Source organism: Rattus rattus, chromosome 2 (genome assembly GCF_011064425.1).
Source record: "Rattus rattus isolate New Zealand chromosome 2, Rrattus_CSIRO_v1, whole genome shotgun sequence".
Taxonomy (NCBI): Eukaryota; Metazoa; Chordata; class Mammalia; order Rodentia; family Muridae; genus Rattus; species Rattus rattus.
Window position 1 is genome coordinate 12,870,896 of NC_046155.1, and position 25,574 is coordinate 12,896,469.

A 25,574-nucleotide genomic window follows, 5' to 3' on the forward strand; every position below is an offset into this window, starting at 1 on the left:
AGAGGGCCACTTCCTGGCTAGCTGAGTAGGATTTTGTTCTAGGGGTACATGGTATGTTCTCAGGAGGTGCTAGACTATACAGTGTGTGTAAGGTTAGTAGAAGAGGGAATTCCACCTATGCAGCTATAGGGAAGTTGCTATCCATGTTCAGGGAGACTTTCTGGTGATGTGGCTGCTCCAGGGTTAACCACACTATATAAACCCAATAAATGCAAAAATTCCTTAAGCTGGATTTTTGGTGGAATAGTACTTTGGTTTCTCATTGATGACCTTTAAGGAGAGGGTGGACAGTACTGTCCATTGGTATTGATGATGTAGAAATTGCCTGGAAACAAGTAAAGGGACATTTGAAGCACAGTCATAGTTATGTACAAATGAAAAACACCCACCCTTTAGGATGACTGCAAAACATCTAATTTAATTGTTCTTGAGTTGGGCTCCTCATAACCTGATAAAATTGATTTGAAATATGATTTGAAATAATCACAAAACTACACTGAAAATATCTATTAATGGAGGCACCTGTCGAAGGGACTATTGACTAGTTAGAAGCTCCTTTTTTGGGTTATAGTTCTATTCTTTTTCCTGGCTTTCGTGTAAATGGGTGTCCTGCCATGTGGTCAGTCCATTAATTAGATAGCATCCTGACTTTTATTCCACATACAGAGCATCAATAATAACAGTTTAGCTATGGAGTCTCCTGGGAAATTAAATTCATTGCATTTTTCCTTAGTTCTGAGAATTCCTCTTTAAGGCTCTAGTTTCTAAAAGTATTGGTCCTTAGCATCCTTCCTAGGGGACTATGTCTTCATATGTCCTCAGTGCCTACATCTTTCTTTTTAATTGTTCATTATCCAGGCCATGCAAGTGCTCTCTAATTTCCCTCTTGACTGAGAGTCACAGTAGAGTGAAAACACCCTGTCTCTCTGTGGTACTTTTAATTGTCAGTGCCTCTCATTCATTCTCTTGAGGTAATTGGACCCAGAGAGAGCCTTAGGGACAGTAATGCTGAAACTTTCCCAATTTATTGGGTTACTAAGTGTGGGAACATTATAGCAAGTTTCGTGGGTCGCTTTGATTCTCCTCCTGAGACTTACCCAAGTTGAAATGGAGGCTCTTACTCCCCTACTGTCTCCCTCTGGAGACCAACTGCTCTGAAGATTTCTAAATGGAGGTCATACCTAGGTTAGCTGTGTTGTCTTGCAGCTTTCTTAAGAAATACCAATTCACATCACTTGGGGGCATGTTAAAAATGCAGAATCTTTAGTACCATTCCAGACATACTGAATGAAAAACTGGGAATAGGGGTGGGGGAAGCAGGGAGGATCTAGCAATCTGCATTTTATTAAGTTCTCAGGTGAGTAAAGAATGCTGAAGTTAAAAAAAAACTGAATTCTGTGTTTTACAAAAGCAAGAAAGATTACCTTTTTTTTTTCTTAAGTAGCAAGGGCTTTGACATTCAGTTTCCCTTAAACAGACTCTAAAAATCTTTTGAAGGGGTCAGAAAAGAAAGAGAGATAAAAGTAAGTTGAGCTTTCTGAGTCTGTAGGGTTCAGAGGGATAATACTGGATAGGTATGAAATAAATTGTTTGGAGTCTTAGGTCCATAGGTCTTGTAATTTTTGCAACTCACCCCCTTCCCCTCATTTTTTTAAATGAAGCTCAATTAAGTGAAGCACACTGCATATAACCGTGACAAGAACTAAGAACAAAACCAATAGCTATGTGATTTGGATCATACCCCTAGCATCCTATTACAGTTTTGTGATCTGGCTACTATGATAACAGGATATTTCTAGAATGTTTATTGAGTAGGCAGCGTAAGCAATTCACTAAACATATCTTGTTGCATTCCACTAGGCTGGCAAGGCATAGAGTGTGTTCTCATGTTACACAGTTTTGGTTAGGATATTCACACTTAGTTGACATATTAGTTCCCACAGAGAGGTCAAGTTTAGGATGCATTTAAGTCAGGGTATATGAATTTATCTCCTCCACTGTCTAGTTGGTTATGAATAACTTGTCAAAGAAAATTACTCTTTAGTATTATTTTATTTTAAATATGGGGAGGGATAATGTAGCAAAACCAATGGTATCTAGTTGAGTGAGGGAAGGCAGACCATAATGACTTAAGATAAAGTAAGTGCTATAAAGACCATGAAGACAGATGAGTTGACAAAAAAAGACAGGGTTGATGCCTCTGAGAAGATGACTGAGTTGAGTAACAGTTGTATCAGTGTCAGGAACAGAACTTTGTATCACAGGATTAATGAAAAATAGCCCTGATACTTAGACTGTAACCCAGACTCAATGCTGAAAGACACCTGAATTCTCTCCTTTTTGAACATGGAGACACTGACATTGTGAGAGGTTCTAACAGTGACCTTATATTTACTTCTAATATAGCTTTACAGAACCCAGAGTTCAGCTATGAATCTTTGATTTTATCTTTTCAGGTTTTCATGAGAAGGACAAGAAGCCATACTGCCGAAAGGATTTCTTAGCCATGTTCTCACCCAAGTGTGGTGGCTGCAACCGCCCCGTGTTGGAAAACTACCTTTCAGCCATGAACACTGTCTGGCACCCGGAGTGCTTTGTGTGTGGGGTTTGTATGCTCAATTACCTTCAGTTTTAGGGAAAATTGAAGAGTTTTCTTCCATGACAGGATTAGTTTCTACTTAATGAGATGGCTTCTAGTCCAAGGACAGGAATCCACATTTCCTTGGTAGCATTTTTTAAAAGGAAATATAACACACAGAACCAATTGTGGGCATTTGTGATCTCTTTTAAAAATGGGTAATCTAGTCTTTGTTGTCAGGGACCTGAGCAAAATCCTACAACTGGAACGTAACTAGCAGGAATTTTGATGATGAACATTTTATTTGCTGGTATTATTACTTGACATTCATCTCCTTTGTCTGTGTTCACTCCACCTTTAGGACTGCTTCAGTAGTTTTTCTTCTGGCTCCTTCTTTGAACTGGATGGCCGTCCATTCTGTGAACTCCATTACCATCACCGCCGAGGGACCCTCTGCCATGACTGTGGGCAGCCCATCACTGGCCGCTGCATCAGTGCCATGGGGCATAAGTTTCATCCTGAGCACTTCGTGTGTGCTTTCTGCCTGACACAGCTGCCCAAAGGCATCTTCAAGGAGCAGAACAACAAGACCTACTGTGAAAAATGCTTCGTTAAGCTCTTTTCACAGTAGCTCCCCTTTGACCTATATCTGCTTCATGTTCCCTATAAAACTAAGGCCAAGATAGGAAGATCACACTTTCTGTCCCCAACCTTCTGTTCAGTGGGCTAATAGAGTAAAAACAAGGAACAAGTAAAGGCATTTGTAGATGTTTCTAGGCTTATAATCTTAATTTTGAAGATGCTTCTCATTACTTTTTAATTATGTATTTGCATTTAGATTTAGATCATGCTGTCAAGCCCCCCTAAAGGTATATTTCTTATGTGCACAGTTCTTTTTACTGCTGATTTTCTCTTTCTCACTTTTTATTTCTACTGATGCCCCATTCAGACCTTATGGGTCACAAAGTTTTACTCTCTCTTTGCTATCAGGGGTCAGGACATTACTCTTAAACCCTCAGTGTCTCTGCATTTTGCTTTTTATGTGGAAGTGTATTTTAACTGACACATGTGATGAATAAAGCAGCTTGTGGTTTTGGTGACTCACTGTCATATTCATTTGGTAGCTAAGCATTCTGTCCCCACGTTAGAGAACAGCAGGCACTATTTGCAGTTACAGTGTTCTCCTCCTCTTCTTTCCTTGCAGTAGCAGAAACTGCCCGCCCAAATCAGAAGACACTGAAAGAGAAGACCCATCGTTTGTAACTCTTCTCACTACTCTGAGCCTTTAGCCCTTTTTGGTTTTCAGAGTTAAATCTTTGGAGCATTAGAAGCTTAGCAAGGCTTTTAGAACTTGATTCATCATTTTCTTCTTGTAAAAAGGTCTGGCCGTACCTTTAATACCGTACGGATGAGTTTTAAAAGTGAAGCATGAAGGATGCATCTCCTTCAGATCAAAACTGCCTCTGGAGAGAGACGAGCAATGTCAGTGCACAGCTTCTTTGAGGGAAGATGTGAGAAAAGATGAAGCGGGGGCCCTTAATTTGGATGGGAAAGCCAAGCCACAAACACTTGTTCTTTCAAATACTTTAAACTAACTTGTAGAAAACTTTGCAAGTTCTTGAAGAATCTGACTTTCTTAGTTCCTATTGGTTTGTTTATGAAGTAGGCTGTACCTGAAGCCATACTTCTGTAACTGAGGCACTCACGGGGCAAGGGATGGGTGTACTTTATTTTCTTTCCACAATCTTAAAAATAATCACACTTATTTTTTGTATAGCACAAAACAGAAACTTTTACAATCGTAGATTCTGAGATTACAGGCAAAAACCCCTTCACTGGAAGGTGCCCCTTTAAAATAGGACTGAATGCGTTATTTTTAGGTTGGTATGAGAATAGTACTTAGAGAATTAAAATGAATTAAGTGAGTCTTACCAAGATTTATTATGTCTCCTTTGATAGGGTGAATAAAAGTGGAGTTTTGGGAGTTAAAAAGAAGTAGTGGAGTTAACATTATAAAACAGGTACATCGGAGGCCACATCGGAGATATGTAGCCGTCTGGCTTCCTGTCCTGTTTGTCGGGCTGACATAGTACATGAGGCACATGCACTTTTAGCTTCTTAGCGTCCCTTTCACTCTGTCTTCACTCAATGACATCATTGCAAGGTTCACATTCACTTTGGCAGTTTGACGAAGTATACTCAAAGTTTTCGATCACAGGAAGGAATGTTCAGGTAGTGAGTGCATTTGTTTTTGTTTGAAGAATTGGCTGTTTTGAGATTTTTTTACAATCTAAATTCTTAAAAATAATCAAAGAAATGCCAGAGCGTACAAGCATTCAAATTAGAATGAAAATATTTTCTGCTTGTGGTCAGTTTACTCCAGAAGAGATGATGCCCTGAGAGCCAGTCTTTTAACAGGCAAACCGCGCCCAGGTAAGTATTCTTCTTAAGAACCCCCATCCATACCACAAGTACATTATTTCAACTGATCACCTACCTCCTCATCTTGGTTCTAAGTAACTTCTGGGTTTGAAACATAAAACCCTTCTCTCAGGCAGGACTTTTCCATCCATGGCAGACATCACAGACACAAATCTCTGCTTCAGAGGGAGAGTTCCAGCCTGGCCCACTGTTTTGTGGACTAAACACAGAGTTCTACAGGGTGATGCTTTGACAGACACAGTTGCTTTTCCATGCAAGTTTGGTCATGTACTTTTTATTTTCTAGCTCTTACAAACAAAACTTCAATGAGTTATCATAACTAGACCATCACAGGCCACATTCCAATTAATGAATATGGATGCATCTATATTGCTGGGGGACTGGATTGTGCAGTTTGGCATAAGACATACTGGAATTATTCTTAGAAAAGAGGCCAAATGTCCTAAAATCACAAAGGGCCTGTGAAGGTTATGAAGACTGTTGGGATACCCTGCTACCTAAGACTGTGAAGTCTACTGTTTCCTGATAGCTCCTCTAAGCTCCTTGAAAAATAAATAACTCCCCTTTTGAGCAGGTCTTACCATTCTCTGACCTTGTCTGAGGAGCTTGACCTCCAATCTTCTACCTAAGGAAGGTCATGAGGTCCTTAGCAATCATACAAGTTCAACTTTGTCTTTCCCAATAAGAACCCACCCAGCAAGTCCCTGGTGTTCCTGGTATATAAATGAGTCATTCACAGTTCATTAAACTCTAGCAAATGAGTTTATGTTCATACTGAAAACTACTTCCCACTCTCCAAGGTTCATATATAGTCCTTAGTTACCCTTAATAAAGTGCACCAGCTGTTTCAGTGAAGATCACGTAAGAGAGGTGTTCAATTTGAGTATTTTCTAAAAGAGCTGTAACTCTAAAATCCTCCAAGAAAGTCTTCCTTGGAGAAACCATACCCATCCCCTATCCAGATCTGGATCTTGTAGACCAACCCATTCTGGGCTCTGCTTCTTCTTTCCAGTCCAGTGTGCACTGGTGTCTGGACACGCTGAAAAAGAAAGCAGAACTTAGAACATCAAGAACACTTAAACCTTGGGTGTTATTGGTTAATCTCAAGCTCATTTCCAAAATAAACATTTAATTTTTTTAATTGATTATTTACATTTCAAATGTCCCCTCTTCCCGGTTTCCCCTCTGCAAACTTCCCATCCCATCCCCCCTCCCACACCCACCCAGCTACCCACTCCTGCCTCTCACCCCTCTGGCTTCTCCCTTCACTGGAACAACATGTCCCCACAGGACCAATCACCACCTCTCCCACTGATGCCATGCTAGGCAATCCTCTGGTACATATGTAGTGGGAGCCATGAACCCACTCATGTATACTCTTGGTAGTTTAGTCCCTGGGATCTCTGAGAGATCCAGCTAGTTGATATTGTTCTTCTTATGGGGTTACAATTCCCTTCAGCTCCTTCAGTCAGTCCCTATCTCTTCCATTGGAGTCCCTGGGCTCAGTAAAATGGTGGGCTGTGTCTGCATCTGTCTTAGTCAGGTGCTGGCAGAGTCTCTCAGAGGAAAGCCATACGAGGCTCCTGTCTGCAGTTCTTGGCATCAGCAATAGGGCTAGGGGTTTGTTGTCTGTGGATGAGATGGATCTAAAGGTAGGCGATCTCTGAATGGCCTTTCCTTCAGTCTCTGCTCCATTTTTTGTCCCTGTGTTTTCTTTAGACAGGAGCAATAAAGATCTTAGTTTCAGAATTTCAAAAATAAGCAAGTAGGTGTTGCTTGTTCCTTGAAGAAACATATCTGAAACTTCAGAGTTCAAGAGCAGAGGAGAGCCATGTATTATTGTGTCATGAGAAGCATGCAGAAAAGGTACCTTTTAGGAACACAACATTAAGAAGTATCACAGGCTATTCAAGCTTGAAGACCTGAATTTCATCCCCACAACTCACATAAAAATCCAGGTATTCTGTGTATACGTGTAATTCCAGTGTTGGGAAATAGCTGCGCTCCATGGACTTCTAGGGCTCAAGTGATAGCCAACGTAATCAGTTGATGTAAGACCATCTTAAAGGCACATAAATACATACACATATACAACCTGCACATACATAAACTGCCTTCCCCACCATCCATATAATAGAAACACCCAAATCAGCCTTAAATTAGGAATGTGAAAAAAGCCCTCCCAGATAAAATAAAGACAAGAAAATTGCATAGCATGCTCACAGCTCTGGTGTCAACTGCTAGGGCTGGAGAGATGGCTCAGTGGGTAAGAGCACTGATTGCTCTTCCAGAGGTCCTGAGTTCAATTCCCAACAACCACATGGTGGCTCACAACCATCTGTAGTGGGATCTGATGCCGTCTTCTGGTGTGTCTGAAGACAGCAACTGTGTACTAATATACATAAAACAAATAAATATTTTTTTAAAAAAAAAGGAGATAAGAAAACAAAAAACCTACGAAACCCAGAAAACAAACAAAAGCTCCTCATATTTTAAGATGAGGAGTGACTTCTTTTGGAGATGAGCTACATGCAGGTATTCACTAAGGCTATTAGCAGAACTCACTAAAATACAAGACTGGGAAAGCTGCCAAGTGCCCAAGACACTAGATGTTGGTACTAGAGAGAACTTGCTGTTAGCACAGTAGCTATCAGTGGTTCTGATCATTGTGGGTTTTCACCCCTTTCACGGCCAAATCACTTTCACAGAGGTAACCTAAGACCATTGGGAAACACAGATACTTACGTTACTATTCATAACAGTAGCAAAATTAGAGTTGTGGAGTAGCAACAAAAATAATTTTATGGTTGAGGTTCGCCACAACATGAGGAGCTGTATTAAAGCGGTATTAATACCTAAAGATACATTAGGACGGTTAAGATGGCCTTAAGACTTAGCTTAAAGGGAGCTGGGAATCTATGGAGACCCACAGAACTGGTTGGCAGGCGAAGCAGTGCTTGAGTTGTGCTCTTCACATAACATTTCTGGAGGGCAGCAAGTACTGAAACATATTCTGTAAGAAATAAGAAGTTTGTGTGAGAGCTTTCCTGCTCCAGATAGAGTAAAAGCATATAGTACCTAAATCAACATCTTGTGAGATGATAGCTCCTGTCTTTAGGAGCTTACATTTCAAATGTTATTCCCCGTCCCAGTTTCCTGTCCATAAGCCCCAATTCCCTTCCCTTCCCCTCCCTCATAGGGTATTCGTCCTCTACATCCCCCTATTGCCCCACCCCCATTTTCCGATGCACTGGGGGTCCAACCTTGGCAGGACCAAGGGCTTCCCCTTCCATTGGTGCCCCAACAAGGCTATTCTCTGCTACATAAGCAGTTGGAGCCCTGGGTCAGTCCATATATAGTCTTTCGGTAGTGGTTTAGTCTCTGGAAGCTCTGGTTGGTTGGCATTGTTGCTTTCATGGGGTTGCAAGTTCCTTCAATTCTTTCAATGCTTCCTCTAATTCCCTCCAAGGGGGTCCTATTCTCAGTTCAGCTGCTAGCATTGACCTCTGTATTGGATAAGCTCTGGATGTGTCTCTCAGGAGAGATCTATATCCGGTCCCGTTCAGCATGCATTTTTTAGCTTCATCAATCTTATCTAGTTTTGGTGGCTGTATATATATGGGCCATATGTAGGGCAGGCTCTGAATGGCCATTCTTGAGTTGCTGCTCTAAACTTTGCTTCCATATCACCCATATGGATATTTCCCCCCCTTTTAAGAAGGAGTGGAAGTATCCGCATTTTGGTCATCCTTCTTCTTGAGCTTCCTGTGGTCTGTGGATTGCATCTTCAGTAATTTGAGCTTTTTGCCTAATATCCACATACCAATGCGTACGTACCAAGTGTGTTTTATTGTGATTGAGTTACCTCACTCAGGGTGATATTTTTGTGCTCATTCCATTTGCCTATGAATTTCATGAAGTCCTTGTTTTTGATAGCTGAGTAGTACTCCATTGTGTAGATGTACCACATTTTTTGAATCCATTCCTCTGTTAAAGGGCATCTGGGTTCTTTCCAGCTTCTGGCTAGTATAAATAACTCTGCTATGAACATAGTGGAGCACGTGTGTTTGTTGTATGTTGGAGTATCTTTTGGGTACATGCTCAAGAGAGGTATAGCTGGGTCCTCAGGGAGTGCAATGTCCAATTTTCTGAGGAAACTCCAGGCTGATTTCCAGAATGGTTGTACCAGTCTGCAATCCCACCAACAATGGAGGAGTGTTCCTCTTTCTCCACATCCTCACCAGCATTTGCTGTCACCTGAGTTTTTGATCTTAGCCATTCTGACTGGTGTGAGGTGGATCTCAGGGTTGTTTTGATTTGCACTCCCCTGATGACTAAGGATGTTGAACATTTCTTTAGGTGTTTCTCAGCCATTCGATATTCTTCAGCTGAGAATGTTTTGTTTAGCTCTGCACCCCATTTTTAATAGGGTTATTTGGCTCTCTGGAGTCTAACTTCTTGAGTTCTTTGTACATTTTGGATATTAGCCCTCTATCAGATGTAGGATTGGTAAAGATCTTTCCCAATCTGCTGGTTGCCATTTTGTCCTAATTACAGTGTCTTTTGCTTTACAAAATCTTTGCAGTTTTATGAGGTCCCATTTGTCAATTCTTGATTTTAGAGCATGACCAATTTGTGTTTTGTTCAGGAAATTTTCCCCAGTGACCATGTGTTCGAGACTCTTCCCGGCTTTTTCTTCTATTAGTTTGAATGTATCTGGTTTGATGTGGAGGTCCTTGATCCACTTGGACTTAAGCTTTGTGCATGTTGATAAGAATGGATGGATTTGCATTCTTCAGTTTAGATTGTTTTTCTGAGCCTGATTCAACTTTGGTACTTTGTATCTGTCTAGAAAACTGCCCATTTCCTCCAAAATTTCCAGCTCTGTTGAGCATAGGCTTTTGTTTGAATTTCCTAGTTTTCATTTCTGATTTTGTTAATTTGGATACTTGACCTTTTTCCCTTACTGCTTCTAATATTCTTTCTTTGTTTTGTGCATTTGGTGTTTTGACTATTATGGAATGGGAGGAATTTCTTTTCTGGTCCCATCTATTTGAAGTTCTGTAGGCTTTTTGTATGTTTATGAGCATCTCTTTCTTTAGGTTGGGGAAGTTTTCTTCTATAATTTTGTTGAAGATATTTATTGGCCCTGTAAGTTGGGAGTCTTCACTTTCTTCTATATCTATTATCCATAGGTTTGATCTTCTCATTTTGTCCTGGATTCCCTGGATGTTTTGTGCTAGGAGCTTTTTGCATTTTACACTATCTTTGAGGGTTGTGTTAATGTTTCCTATGGTATCTTCTGCCCCTGAGATTCTCTCTTCTCTCTCTTATATTCTGTTGGTGACGCTTGCGTCTATGACTCCTGATCTCTTCCTTATGTTTTCTGTCTCCAGCGTTGTCTCCCTTTGTGCTTTTTTATTGCTCCTATTTCCATTTTAAAATCCCTCTCAGTTTTGTTCAATTCCTCTACTTGTTTGTTTGTGTTGTTCTATAATTCTTTAAGGGATTTTTGTATTTTCTGTTTAAGGGCTTCTAGTTGTTTATGTGTGTTGTCCTGTATTTCCTTAAGGGAGTTATTTATGTCCCTTTTAAACTCCTCTATCATCATCATAAAATATGATTTTATATCTATTTTTTTCTGGTCTGTTTGGATAGCCAGTATTTGCCATGGTGGGAGAGCTGGGCTGTGATGATGCCAAGTAGTCTTGGTTTCTGTTGGTTAGGTTCCTCCTCTTGCCTCCCCATCAGGTTGTCTCTGGTGTTAGCTTGTCTTGCTGTCTCTGACAGTGGCTTGACCCTCCTGTAGGCTTGTGTGTCGGCACTCCTGTAGAACTGTTTTTTTTTTTTGTCAGCCAGATCTGGGAACAGAGAGCCCTGCTTTGAGGTGTGTAGGCTCGCCTGGCAACTGACTTTCAGCTCTTGACACAGGCAGAATCCTGAGCAGTTCTGCTTCTAACTCTTCCTAGGTCCTTGCACCCAGGGTGCACAGATGGCACTAGGTGATTTCCTTTTGGTTGGGGAATGTGGGCAGAGAGTAGTTTCCTCTGAGTTCTCAGGATTGTCCACACTTCTGGGTGTTCAGCTCTCTCCCCCACCGGATTTGGGTGCTGGGGGCTGTTAGATCAGTTCAGATCAGTTCCAGAAACAACCAGAAACTGGAAGTGCCCTGTCCCAGAGGACTTCTGCCTTTGTGTGTCCTGAGTCCACCAGGCAGGTCACTTGGAGCAGAAAAGTTGTTCTTACCTCTGCCCTCAGGTGTGTAAGCACTCCTGGTGACTGGTTTTCAGCTCTAGGTGCAGGTCTTGCCCCTGTCTGTTCCTAGGTCCCTGTGTCCAGGGGGCACAGATGGCATGAGGCGATTTCCTCATGGGTCAGGAATGTGGGCAGAGAGTAGTTTCCTCTTACCTTGAGCTTATTTTTAATTAAGTTTATTAGAAAAGAGTTTCTGGAAAGTATTTGTTCCCAGGACTCTTTGTACACGGACTTTTGCAATATTAATGGAATTTAAGAGAAATAGAGATTTTTTTGACAGTCTGTTTTGATTATTTAAACATTCTTTCCCATTGAGACTTTAGTAAAGAGCCATCTTCCAACATATGAAATTTGTAAGGTGAGGGAAAAGTGTATACTCAAAGATTTCTTTCAAGATACCAGATAGAATTTTCCTATTAATGATTTTAGCCTACTACCAGAACAAATTGGCTCTCTTTGTCCCTTGAGGGGTCTTTCCAGAATGTTCCTATTATAGTAATGTCTTAGTTCCCTCAGGAAAGTGTTGTTTGATTGTATGTTTACATGTCACTGAGCTCTGGATTGGAGTTGATTCCTTGGGGATATTCCCTTCAGAGGATCTTGAATCTACATAGACATCAATCTCTTGGAGATCTCAGCCTTTCAGCAAGTTTGGTGTGGTTCTCATCCAAACTGTAGGGGTCTCTGAACTGTCTTCACACAGCTTCAGGAATTCTACTACTCTTTGAAGTTAAAGGCTCTCAGAGGGCAAGCAGTTATTTTCTTTTTCAGGCTTCAGAAAGCAAAGTGTTTGAATCCAGTTCTGAATTAAGATCTTAGAAGTCCAAGAACATAGGTATGTTTTCCATGACTTTTAGTTTTTTTTTAAATAAATTAAAGCAACATTCTTTACACTGTGGGTAGAAATAAAGGTGTGGTCTTGGAGAAAGGAAGACAGAATATAGATACAAAATACCCAGATTCTAATTGCCAGACTCATCTGCTCCACTTCAGAAGAATATACAGAAGTTTTTTATAGTTACTTTCTGACACTTTTGCAGAGACAGGAGAGCCAGTGATATTACTAGATGGGATTTTGCCACCAAATGGTGCTCATAAAACACTAAGAAACAAATTCAGATGTCTAATGCACAGCTTTATAAAGTCATCATTAATTAGTTTGTATTAAACTATTGAGCACACAGTAGCTGAATTTCCCCTTATTTCACTCCAGTTCATTTTCTCTTGATAGTTGGAAACTGACTTGCCTACAGTTCTGTAGCAAATAACCATGGACATTATTATTCCCACTAAGCATGGGGGAGCATGTTTTTCATGCCAGTTATTCATAAGCTTGAGATAGTAGGGTTATTTTTTGTCAACCTGAACAATACAACATGCCCTTGTCTCAAAAAGGGCTACAGTCTCAACTTAGATATGGTACTGAAATTCTTGTATTTGTTTAATAAGCATTTAAGTCCCCTCTGTGCATGCCAGTAACTTAAATAATAAGCAAAAACATCCATCAAATGACCAACAAATGGTCTTTGTTTCTTCCTTCATGACACTTAGTCATCCTACCAACATTTCAATTGGGGTATGATAACTGAGGGAGTCTTCATACTCCTTTGATGAAATCTGAAATATACCTGAATAGAATATATATAATTAACTACAGAAGGATTTGTGGAGGTGTTTTGGAAAATAATTCAGAATTCTTTTTTAAGTAATTAATTTTTTTTTATTAATCATCCATTCGTTTACATTTTAAATGATGTCCCACTTCCCGGTTACTTTGCCCCCCCCCAGTCCCCAGCCCACATCTGCCATTCCCCCACCCTTTGCCTGTATGAGAGTGCTCTCCCTCCCACTCAGTCAGCTACATTTAGTTCTTGAAAATTTTTCAGTTTTTATCTTACCTTGTGTTAGGAAAAATAGGTTGACTTATGATGTGTGATGGTTTATATGTCTCCTTCATCAAACAATGACAGGAGTTGAAAAGCTACCTTCCTTCCGATAATCACTTCATCAATAAGCAGCAACATTTGACAGAAGCATTTGACTTTGTCCCTGTCACTTGAACATGAGGCATGTCATCAGGACTCAGTTTTTTCACATCTGTGTGTTCTATATCATCTGTGTTCCATGTTATATTTATCCAACCATGTAATTGCACACATTTTTTTATAAGTTCTTTTGAACAATCTTTAGAATTATACCCTCCATTAGGGGCACTATATATCAGGAGATAAAGGGATGCTTTTCCATAGAACCATTTGGTAAAAATTGGAGGGTATGTGTTCAAGAATTTAGTGAGTAGAGGTCAGAGGAACTGCTAAATGTCCTACAGCCATATGATCTGCACCAATTAAATGTCCAGCTCATTTTATTAATAATGTTGATGCTGAGATGCTCTGGTCCTAAGTTTATACATGAGCAATTAAGTAGTTATGTGACCTCAAGAAGAAACACGTACTTCAAGTTTTTGATATGTTAGTTTAGGATACTGTCTGCTAAAGAGACAGAGTACAATGTCGCCTACATTAGCACATAAATGTCAGAAGAAAGAATAAAGCAAAAATGCCAGTTAACTTTAATTGAATGTATTGTCTTTTGGAGGGTTGATTAAAATATTACTGCTTATAAGCCTAGGCACAAGCAAAGAAGGTTGTAAACGTAAAACTCTAGAAAATTTCTTCAAGAGTATAAAGAGGCAGGAGAAGATATAATTGGGAGTAGTAGTGCAATACTGTTTGCAAAGGCTGGACCAGTTTTTGGGAAACCAGGCACCCTGCTTGCATGGTCAGACTGGCTGTTATGTCTTAGTTTTGTTTTATATAGAAAGGGCTTCTAAGCAAATTGTTAGTAGTGGTTAAAGGCAAACTGATACAAAGCAGAAAGGAAGTGTTCTTCTAATTCCCAGTTCTCTCTTATCCTTCTCTCTTTCTGCATATCTTCTCTTTCTTCTTCTGAGCCTACTTCAACCTATGGTGTTTGCAGGGGCAGGCAAGTCTATGATGCAAATGCTTCCTGAAGAGGATAACTTACTGGAAGGAGAACATGGTGCAAAGTAGGACATAAGCTTTTCTCCAGTCCTGATCATCTCTAGACACATTTTTTTCTTCTGAGTATTTATCAGCTAACATTTTGACAGGAAATATGGACTCAGGTAGGCAAGTGATCAGCAGCCTGTTGTTAATTTTAATAGCATGAAATTTATTTTATTACCTTGGCATTGATGTTCTATTCAGTTCACCACATATTTACTTTTATGTGCAAGGGACCATGGTGGGCTGAGTGAGCCAAGAAGGAATTAATACCATTACTATTTTCAAGGTCCTAAATCCAGTCAAAACGCTGGTTGGCTATAGAACTAAATGTATGATAATCACGGCATAAGTGATTCGAGGGTACAAAAGGGACCTAACTCTAATAGTACCAATACAATGACTTCTACACACAATTATAAGTTTATATATATTTGTAAGTATGTATACTTATATTAATAGAATCATGAAATAATCATTTATATATTTAAAACATTCATGACATAACTACTACAGTCTCTCTTTACTTGTTCTATGCTTCAAGAATACATTTATAATAATATTAGAAACTATGTTTAAAATACCTGGATTTAGAGTGAAATTGACCAAGGTTTTAATTCCATTTCTAATACTACCTTTATGTGACTTTGTAGTTATCAGTTATCATTATCATTTTTGTTTTATAGTGGTAGTTTTTTAGTACTTATGAAGAAATACCATTTTATCAGATGGATAGTGTACTGATGCTATAACAAGGTTTATGGGAGACACGTGTCATGGATGGTGTGAATTCCCAGCCATCACACATATGAATCAAAAAGGGACCCAGAAATCAAAATTTAGTGAGAAAAAAGAGAGTATAAAATATATTGCCACAAGACATAACCTAAAGATGGAAAAGTTCTCTGCATGTTATAATTTACAGAGGATCGTTTTCCCTGTTTTATTGAAAAATAGGTTATTTTCTCATATAATATACCCTGATTAGAGCTTCCCCAACCACTGTTTCTCCCAGTTCCCTCCACCTTTCCTCCTATCCAGAAGCATTTCTTTTCTCTAATTGGAATAGGAACGGCTTCTAAGAGACGACAAAATAACAATGATAAAATATAACAAGAAAAAAAGACCACCACTATGAAGTTGGACATAGCAAACCAACAGAAGGAAAAGAGCCTTAGAGAAGGCACAAAAATCAGAGATCCATTCTTTCACACACTGAAATGTCCAGTAAAAACACTAACCTGGAAGCCATAATACATTCTCAGAGGACATGGTGCAAACTTGTGCAGGTCCTGGGCTTATGGCTCCAGTCTCTGTGAGTTCATATGAGCTTTGCTCATTGATTTAGAAGCCTTGTGCTCCTGGTGTTCTCCATCCTCTCTGGCTCTTACACTATTTTTGCATCTCTTCCTCCTGAGCTCTGAGAGAAGGAATTTGATGGAGACGTTCAATTTCGAGCCAAGTGTTCCAAGGTCTATTCTTCTGTCTGTCTTCCCACTTCTACCTTTCTCTATCTGTGTAATACCTGGATATTTATCTCTGTATTTGCTCCCATTTACTGGAGTCATATTTTCTGTTGATGGATGAATAAGGAACTGGTATAAGAGTATAGCAGAATACCACTAGTGATTACTTTATCACTACATTCTTTAAAGAAGATCAGCAGTATTTGGTTTTATCTTAGATTTCTCTGCTACCTAGCCTCTGGTTCTTGGTCTCCCAAGCAGTGTCAGGAATGGGCTTCCATATCAGAGAGTAGGCCTTAATTCAAATCAAACATTGGTTGACTACCCCACAAGCTCTGTGTCGCCATTGTCCAAGCATATTTTGCAGACAGGACACCATTGTAGATCAAAGGGATCATAGCTGGGTAGGTGTTTACATTTCTCTTTTAGTAGAATCAGACCCAAAGTTTTGATTTTTAAGAATAAATGTATTAAATTCAGGTAGATATTTTGGAGCAAGATATTGTGGGTAGTGTACTTTATTGATTTCTATGGTCATTGCGATTTATGCATACAAAAGTTTTTTATGAAGTTTCTATTAGGGCATATTATTAAGACAGAATGTGGTAGAGAAGAAAGAATGGATTTGCACATTTTAACTCAAAGTATTCATTTTCTGATTGTTGAAAGTTGAGTAAGTCCTGAGTGAGGTAACTCAGTCACAAAAGAACATATATGGTATGTACTCATTGATAAGTGGATATTGGCCCAAATATCCAAATATCTTATGGAATACATAAGAAAAAATTCACAGATCATATGAAGCTCAAGAAGGAAGACCCAAATGTAGATGCTTCATTCTGTCTTAGAAGGGAGAACAATATTGAACAACTCACGGGAGGAAATACAGGGACAAAGGGGAGCAGAGACTGAAGAAAAAGTCATCCAGAGACTGCCCCACCTGGGGATCCATCCCATATGCAGTCACCAAACCCAGTCACTATTGCTGATGCCAAAAAGTGCTGGCTAACAGGAATCAGATATGGGTGTTTCCTGAGAGGTTTTGCCAGAGCCCTACTAATACAGTTGAGAATGTTTGCAGCTAACTGCAAACATTAGACTGAATACGGGGACCCCAATGGAGGAGTTAGAGAAAGACTGAAGGAGCTGAAGGTGGGAGTCAGAGCATCCTCACAGAAGCAGGGGGAGGAAGAATGGGAGAGGGGGGAAGGGGATAATATTTGAAATGTAAATACATAAAATATCCAAGTAAAATAAAGTAAAAAAACCCAAAAAACCAAAAACAAAACAAAAAACCAACAAAATAATTATAAAAAAAGAAAGTTGAATAAGGACTCAAAAATGATTTTGCCAGATACAACCACATAATAATGTGCATGCACATCCAGTTTGAACTCAGAAACTACAAAGAGATAAATTTACTTTGACTTTTATTAAACAGTTTCACTTAATATTGCCAAGTTATTATCTTTCTGATATGTCAAATAGGTATATTGTATTCATCTCAAAGTATTAAGCACTGTAATAAAATTAGAGGGTAGAACATGTGCCTTATATGGTGTACTATATATATATATATGTGTGTGTGTGTGTTTGTGTGTGTATGTTAGTGTCTTATTTTTATACCTTTATAACTTTCTGTTTTATAGCTTCATTCTCCTTAATCATTATGTGAAATTCAAGATGACTTCAATGGAGAACATCACAGAAGTGACAGAATTCATCCTGCTGGGGTTGACAGATGACCCCAATCTTCAGGTTCCTCTACTCCTGATATTTTTATTCATCTACCTTGCCACTCTGATTGGAAATGGAGGGATGATGGTCATCATCTTCTCAGACTCCCACCTCCACACTCCCATGTACTTCTTTCTCTGTAACCTGTCCTTTGTAGATTTGGGGTATTCATCAGCTGTAGCTCCCAAGATGGTGGCTGCACTCCAGTCAGGGAACAAGGTCATCTCCTATAATGGGTGTGCAGCTCAATTTTTCTTCTTTGTGGGGTTTGCCACTGTTGAGTGCTATCTTCTGGCCTCCATGGCTTATGACCGCCATGCAGCAGTGTGTAGACCTCTTCATTATAGCACCACCATGACCACGGGGGTGTGTACCATCCTGACCATTGGCTCTTACACCTGTGGCTTCCTCAATGCCTCAGTCCATGCAGCAGATACCTTTAAACTCTCTTTCTGTGGTTCTAATAAGATCAACCATTTCTTTTGTGACATACCCCCACTCTTGGCTCTTGCGTGCTCCAATACACACATCAGTAAGTTGGTTGTCTTTTTTGTTGTGGGATTTAATGTCTTTTTCACTCTCTTGGTAATTATCATCTCTTACCTTTTCATATACATTGCTATTCAAAACATGAAGTCTTCTGAAGGACGAAAGAAGGCCTTCTCCACTTGTGCTTCCCACCTCACTGCTGTGTCCATCTTCTATGGCACAATCATCTTCATGTACTTGCAGCCCAGTTCTGGTCAGTCCATGGACACAGACAAAATAGCATCTGTGTTCTACACTGTAGTGATTCCCATGTTGAATCCCTTGATCTATAGCCTAAGGAACAGAGAAGTGAAAAGTGCTCTCTTGAAAATACTCAACAAATTTTACCCTCAGTCTTTTAGTGTGAATGGGAAGTAGACAGCAAAGTAAGGGGTAGATTGCCTCCTGAGCAGCTGCAACTTTTGATGTCTGAAGAATTTCAGTTTCACCTTTCCCAAGAATAGTGGTTATTTCAGTTCATAGGAAAGGGGATAAAAAGCAACACTTGGAAATGTTTCCTTCTGGAAGATGATGACCTGTTCAACAGAAATAATTTCTGACGTTTATAGCTTTTATATAGAAGTGTATTAATGATGTAGTTTAAAGCAGATGAAAGTACACAGGTAAATGTCTCCAAATTACACTGCCTTGTTATTATCTGCAAGAAAAGTTTATTATTAAATTTAGTATAAGAATCACACCTTCAATTTTATTTATTTGTATTTTCTCTGTATTTTTTAGCATATATGTGCACATATATGTGTGGGATGCATATGCCTGTGTATATGGATGTCTAGGTCAGAGGTCAACTTTGAATATTTTTCTCCAATTCTTTTTGAAGCAATGTCTCTCATTGAACATAGAACCCACCAAATAGGCTAGCAAGCTTAGAATCTGCCCATCTCTGTTTCCTTAGTTCCAGAGTTACAGGCATATACTGCCTTGCCTATCTTTTATGTGGTACTGGAAATCTAAACTCTTGTCTTCATGCTTGTATGGAAAATACTTTACCTACTGAGACATCTCCCCAGTTTTGTTATTTTAATTCATCAGTCTGGTAAAATATACAGTATTATGGTTTGTATTTTTTGACCCATGATTTAGAAAGCTAAAGTTCCTTTTGTAATTAATTATTCTTTTAATTGTACACATTTGTGGATTATATGCCAAGAAACTAAATCTTTACAGTGATCAAACCTGGGCAATTAGCATTTCTGTCTACTTATTCAACATTGTTTGATTACTATTTAACTTTCGAATACCAACCAAGTATCCTTCATAATTTGAAGAGAGTGGTAGAGTTTGGACTAAGAGTCAGATGATTTAGGATCAAATCTTAATACCTGGTCTCTGTCTCCTCTCACTTTCCTATTTCTGCTTCCTAGCTGCATACCTCTGTATTTGCTGCATGCATATGCTTTTACTGAAGTGCTGAGATAACTTCAGTAGTACATAATAAGACACATGGAATAATGGAACAGTTTCAATAGATGAATTGAATTGCTTAAATTCTAACCTGAATATACACACCTTTCTTTGGAGAGTCTGCTCTCCATACTGTCATTCTGCCTAATATACTGACCAACATATGCAGAACATTTGGAGAAAACAGAAAATTATTCCAAGGACCAGAAAAAGAGATGTTTATGTTCTGAATTGAATTATTGCATTTCTCAGAACTATAAATTTTGGCCAATCTAATATAAATCCAAATAATAGCTTTCTATACCTATTCTTTTATTTTTATTTTATCACTAACCCTCCTCATTTCTGGATTCGTGTAGCATTCTTGTATTTTTCAATTAGATGCTATAAGAATGAAACAAATCTGCCTGGAATTTTATATTTTAAGATAAGAATGACTCAAAGATGCATAGTGCAAACCTAACCTTCATACCTTGTTCCATGAGCTAAATGATATAAGAAAATGTATCTGTATGAGAAGGAAGTAGTAATTAATATTTGATTCTTATGTGCCAAGTGCTTGATGGTGTTTATAGATGCAATTAATGTAATTCACCGTAAAGTCCAGGATTTCAAAATCTAAAGAGAATTTGCTTTTTTTTTCATCTTTATTAAATTGGGTATTTCTTATTTATATTTCAAATGTTACTTCCTTTCCCAATTTCCAAGCCAACATCTCCTTAACTACTCCACCTCTCTTTCTATATGGGTGTTCCTCTCCCCATCTACCCCCCACTACAGCCCTCCCCCCAACAATCCTGTTCACTGGGGGTCCAGCCTTGGCAGGACCAAGGGCTTCCCCTTCCACTGGTGCACCTACTAGGCTATTCATTGCTACCTATGAATTTGGAGCCCAGGGCCAGTCTTTGGGTAGTGGCTTAGTCCCTGGAAGCTCTGGTTGGTTGGCATTGTTGTTCATATCAGGTCTCAAGTCCTTTTAGCTCTTTCAGTTCTTTCTCTGATTCCTTCAATGGAAGTCCCGTTCTCAGTTCAGTGGTTTGCTGCTGGCATTCGTCTATGTATTTGCTATATTCTGTCTGTGTCTAGGAGAGATCTACATCCTGTTCCTGTCAGCCCGTGTTTCCTAGCTTCATCCATCTTACCTAGTTTGGTGACTGTATATGTATAGGCCACATGTGGGGCAGGCTTTGAATGGTCGTTCCTTCAATCTCTGTTCTAAACTTGTCTCCCTATCCCCTCCTATGGGTATTCTTGTTCCCCTTTTAAAGAAGGAGTGAAGCATTCACATTTTGGTCATCCTTTTTGAGTTTCATGTGTTCTGTGCAACATGGGTAATTTGAGCATTTAGGCTAATATCCACTTATCAATGAGTGCCTACCATGTGTGTTTTTCTGTGATTGGGTTACCTCAATCAGGATGATGTCGCGCGCCCAATGTCCCGCCTGCAAGAACGACTCGCGACAACAGGATTCTTCTGCGAACAAGCCTTTACTGTGTTACAGCTCTTCTTAGTGTTACAGCTCTCTTAGTGTTACAGCTCTCTTGAACAGGGACCCCGAGCAGCAATGTGAGCAGCAATGTCGCTCGACTTATATACACAACAGTATGCTAATTATCTCTCAGGGATTGGTGGGGCATGGATCACCCCACTACTTGTCCTCCAGGGATTGGCGGAGAATGAATCACCCCATTAGCATATTAACGGTCAACTGACACCTGGTGCAAAAACCGCACATGTGCAGTACCGTTGTTCACCACTGGAGGGCGCCCTACATCTCATTATCGTATGGCCGCCCTAGCAAGGGGACAAGTCTGCACATGCGCAGTAAGTTGTCGACATCCAGACAAGGCTGGATGTCGGCGCCATCTTTATTTCGCCACGCCGCTCTCTACAGTATGATATTTTCTAGTTCCATGCATTTGCATATGAATTTCATGAAGTCATTGGTTTTGATAGTTGAGTAGTACTCCATTGTGTGAGAATTTGCTTTAACAAGAACCAGAGGACCAGAATTTGGGCTGTTAGACAATGTACCCTAGACATGACAGTGTACCCATGAACACTTAACAATATGAGCAAGACCAACATAATGACACTACCAATGGACAAGACATATATGTAATAATAATAATTGAAGAGGGCATCATGAATTGGCAGAAAAGGATGTGGGAGGAGTTAAATGAAGGAGAGCCAATGGGGGCAGTGACGGAGGTGCGGCACTCCTGTATGATGCTCTCAGGAAGTAAAAATATAAAAAGAAAACGAAGACAGAGAAAAGCAAAGAGCAAAATAATAGTAGTTGAAAGTAAATCTGATGCCATTATGACATAGGTGTAATAAAATTAATAATCTACAGACCAATTAAATACAGTGATAACAAATAAAAAAAAAGAAAAACAATCTCAAGAAGAAAACCTCCAACTGAAATGCATTGTTCTTTTTTTTATTATATAAAGTCTCTCTTTTTTTATCTTTATTAACTTGAATATTTCTTATTTACATTTCGATTGTTATTCCCCTTCCCGGTTCCTGGGCCAACATCCCCCTAATACCTCCTCGACCCCTTCTATATGGGTGTTCCCCTCCCCATCCTCCCCCCATTATCGCCATCCCCCAAACAATCCTGTTCACTGGGGGTCCAGCCTTGGCAGGACCAAGGGCTTCCCCTTCTACTGGTACCCCTACTAGGCTATTCATTGCTACCTATGAGGTTGGAGCCCAGGGTCAGTCCATGTATAGTCTTTGGGTAGTTGGGTAGTGGCTTAGTCCCTGGAAGCTCTGGTTGCTTGGCATTGTTGTTCATATGGGGTCTCGAGCCCCTTCAAGCTCTTCCAGTCCTTTCTCTGATTCCTTCAACGGGGGTCCCGTACTCAATTAAGTGGTTTGCTGCTGGCAGTTGCCTCTGTATTTGCTGTATTCTGGCTGTGTCTCTCAGGAGAGATCTACATCCGATTCCTGTCAGCCTGCACTTCTTTGCTTCATCTATCCTATCTAATTGGGTGGCTGTATATGTATGGGGCACAGAAATACATCGTTCTTACTTGAAATATAAACCAAAGAAATCTCAATCATTTATGTTGAGCTCAAAATTTAGTTTTTACATTGTGCACGGGGAAGCCACGATCTGAGGACACTTCACAGGTCTTGTGGATAAAGAAAGAAAGAAGTTGTTTTTGAATAGGAAGTTAAAATTCAAGGCAACAAATTTTCTTGTTACATGGCTACTACTGTATGGAAACATCAGGAGCTCCTGCAGCAGAGGCCTGGAGAACCCACACACACCTTGTGTGTCCTCTACCATTTCTGTCCTACAGTAACTTTTAAGAGAGATGGACAGCCTTTAATGTCCAGGATCCATGACTCCTCAGTGGTCTATGGAACTGAAGAATGATGGATTTGTAGATGACTCAGGGAAGAAGTTGTTCAACATTTAATACAGTCCAGTCTTGAATTTTCATCTTCCCTCTCTCCTCCATTTCCACTTTCTTTTATTTTTATTGGATATTTTTATTTACATTTCAAATGTTAACCCCTTTCCCAGTTTTCCATCAATGAACCCCCTCCCCCTCTCCACTTCTTTTTCTATGAGGGCATTTCCCCACCCACCCACCCACACTTTCCAGCCTCCCTGCCCAGACAATCCCTTCACTGGGAGTTCAACCTTGGCAGGACCAAGGGCTTCTCCTCCCATTGGTGCCCAACAAGGCCATCCTCTGCTATATTTGCAGCTGGAGCCATGGGTCAGTTCTTGTGTATTCTGGATGTTGCTTTACTTCCTAGGAGCTCTGGATGGTTGGTATTGTTGTTCTTATGCAGTAGCAAACTGCTTCAGCTCCTTCAATCCTTTCTCTAACTCCTACAATGGGGACTCTGTTCTCAGTTCAATGGTTAGCTGTGAGCATTCACCTCTGTATTTGTCATGCTCTGGCAAAGCCTCTCAGGAGACAGCTATAACAGGTTCCTGTTAGCAAGCATTTCTTGGCATCAGTGATATTGTCTGGGTTTGGTGGCTGTATATATATGGGCTGGATTCCTAGGTGGGGCAGACTTGGAGTGGCTATTCCTTCAGTCTCTGCTCCAAACCTGGTCTCCATATATCCTCCTATGAATATTTTTGTTCCCCCATCTAAGATGGACTGAAGCATCTGCACTTTGGTCATCCTTCTTGAGATTCATGTGGTCTGTGTATCTTGGGTAATTCAAGATTTGGGCTAATATCCACTTATCAGTGAGTGCATACCATTGTGATTGGGTTACCACACTCAGGATGATATTTTCTAGTTCCATCTATTTGCCAATAAATGTCATGAAGTCATTGTTTTTGATAGCTGAGTAGTAATGCTTTGTATACCTGTACTACATTTTCTGCATCCATTTCTCTGTTAAAGGACATTTGGGTTCTTTCCAACTTCTGGCTATTATAAATAAAGCTGCTATGAACATAGTAGAGCATGTGTCCTTGTTATGTGTTAGAGCATTGTTTGGGTATAGGTCCAGGAGAGGTATATCTGGGTCTTCAGGTAGTACTATATCCAATTTTCTGAGGAACCTCCAGACTGATTTCCATAGTGGTTGTACTAGCTTTCAATCCCACCAACAATGGAGGAGTGTTCCTCTTTCTCCACATCCTTGTCAGCATCTGTTGTCACCTGAGTTTTTAATCTTAGTTATTCTGACTGGGGTGAGGTGGAATCTCAGGGTTATTTTTTCCTCTTTTTTATTGCATATATATTTTTTTGGTTTCTCATATGCAAGGGAATTTATTAGATGCACAGAAATAGGGCATATATTAAAAACATAATAATTAGAACAATTTTTGCTTGCAAAACAAATACATCTCCATACAGAAGAATATTTAAATCAATAAAAAGGAAAATAAAATAATCTAGGACCCAACTATAAGAATGGTCATTTATTTCTCTTTATATGTAGTCTCTCAGAATGCATTTGACATTTGCTCTCTACATAACTGGATATTCTAATGCCTATGCTTTTTTAATTATAGATCTTAATCCTTGGATTGGAATATTAGCTTCCTTGCAAACCACTCCTTTCCTCACCTTGGTCCCCTTCATACAATCCTGGTCCCTTTGCACTTTCTTTCCTTTTATAAACATGTTATCCCCTTTCCCCCAACTAACCTCCCACTCCTTCCTAACTCCCTGCCCTGATAATCCCCTACAGTGTGAGTTCAGCCTTGGTAGGACTCAGGGCTTCTTCTCCCTTTGGTACTGGACAAGGCCATCCTCTGCTACATATACAGCTGGAGCCATGGGTCTGTCCATGTGTACTCTTTGGATGATGGTTTAGTCCCTGGGTGCTCTGGTTGGTTGGTGTTGTTGTTCTTATGGGGTTGAAAACCCTTTCCGCTCCTGCATTCCTTTCTCTAACAACTCTAATTAGAACCATGTTCTTAGTTCAATGGTTGGCAGTAAGCATTTGCCTCTGTATTTGTCATGCTCTGGCAGAGCCTCTTAGGAGACAACTGTATCAGGCTCCTATCAGCATGGACTTCTAGGACTCAGCGATATTGTCTGGGTTTGGTGGCTTTATGTAGATGGGCTGATCCCAGGTGGGGTAGGCTCTGAATGGCCATTCCTTCTGTCTCTGCTCCAAACTTTGTCTCTACATCTCCTCCTATGAATATTTTTTGTTCTTCCTTCTGACAAGGACTGAAACATCTACATATTAGTAATCTTTCTTCTTGGGCTTCCTGTGGTCTGTGGGTAATCAGAGCTTTTGGACTAATATCCACTTTTCAGTGAGTGCATACCCTGTGTGATATTTTGTGATTGAGTTACCTCACTCAGGATATTTTCTAGTTCCATCCATTTGCCTATGAATTTCATGCAATCATTGTTTTTAATTGCTGAGCAGTACTCCATTGTGTAGCTGTACCATATTTTCTATATCCATTCTTCTCTTGAAGGACATTTGGGTTCCTTAAGTCTGCTATGAACATAGCAGAGCATGTGTCCTTGTTATATGTTGGAGCATCTTTTGGGTATATGCCCAGGAGTGGTTAGCTGGGTCCTCAGGTTATTATGTCCAATTTTCTGAAAAACTTCCAGACTGATTTCCAGAGTGGTTCTACCAACTTACAATCCCACCAACAA

At 39.9% G+C, this 25,574-nt stretch overlaps 2 protein-coding genes and 1 non-coding gene across 3 annotated transcripts in view; 2 read left to right on the forward strand and 1 right to left on the reverse strand.

The window, feature by feature from the left end:
* Nucleotides 1-3,678, forward strand: part of Lpxn (leupaxin) — a 31,190-nt gene extending 27,512 nt beyond the window's left edge. Inside the window, exons 8-9 of the mRNA XM_032891675.1 lie at nucleotides 2,457-2,605; nucleotides 2,940-3,678. Of these exons, the coding sequence (XP_032747566.1) occupies nucleotides 2,457-2,605; nucleotides 2,940-3,209 (419 nt within the window). The 3' untranslated portion in view covers nucleotides 3,210-3,678. The remainder of the gene's footprint in view (nucleotides 1-2,456; nucleotides 2,606-2,939) is intronic.
* Nucleotides 3,679-15,023: 11,345 nt separating this feature from the next.
* On the reverse strand, nucleotides 15,024-15,126 carry LOC116895093. The gene has a single exon (XR_004387257.1). It is a non-coding gene; the product is annotated as a small nucleolar RNA U13 (small nucleolar RNA).
* Nucleotides 15,127-17,450: 2,324 nt separating this feature from the next.
* Nucleotides 17,451-18,410, forward strand: LOC116893688 (olfactory receptor 1444). The gene has a single exon (XM_032895405.1). It carries the CDS (start codon nucleotides 17,451-17,453, stop codon nucleotides 18,408-18,410), a length of 960 nt encoding a protein of 319 aa, XP_032751296.1.
* The last annotated feature ends 7,164 nt before the right edge of the window (nucleotides 18,411-25,574 follow it).

What these genes read in the sequence shown, in the direction of transcription:
- LOC116893688 (XM_032895405.1), top strand. Translation starts at nt 17,451, where the DNA reads ATGACTTCAATGGAGAACATCACAGAAGTGACAGAATTCATCCTGCTG.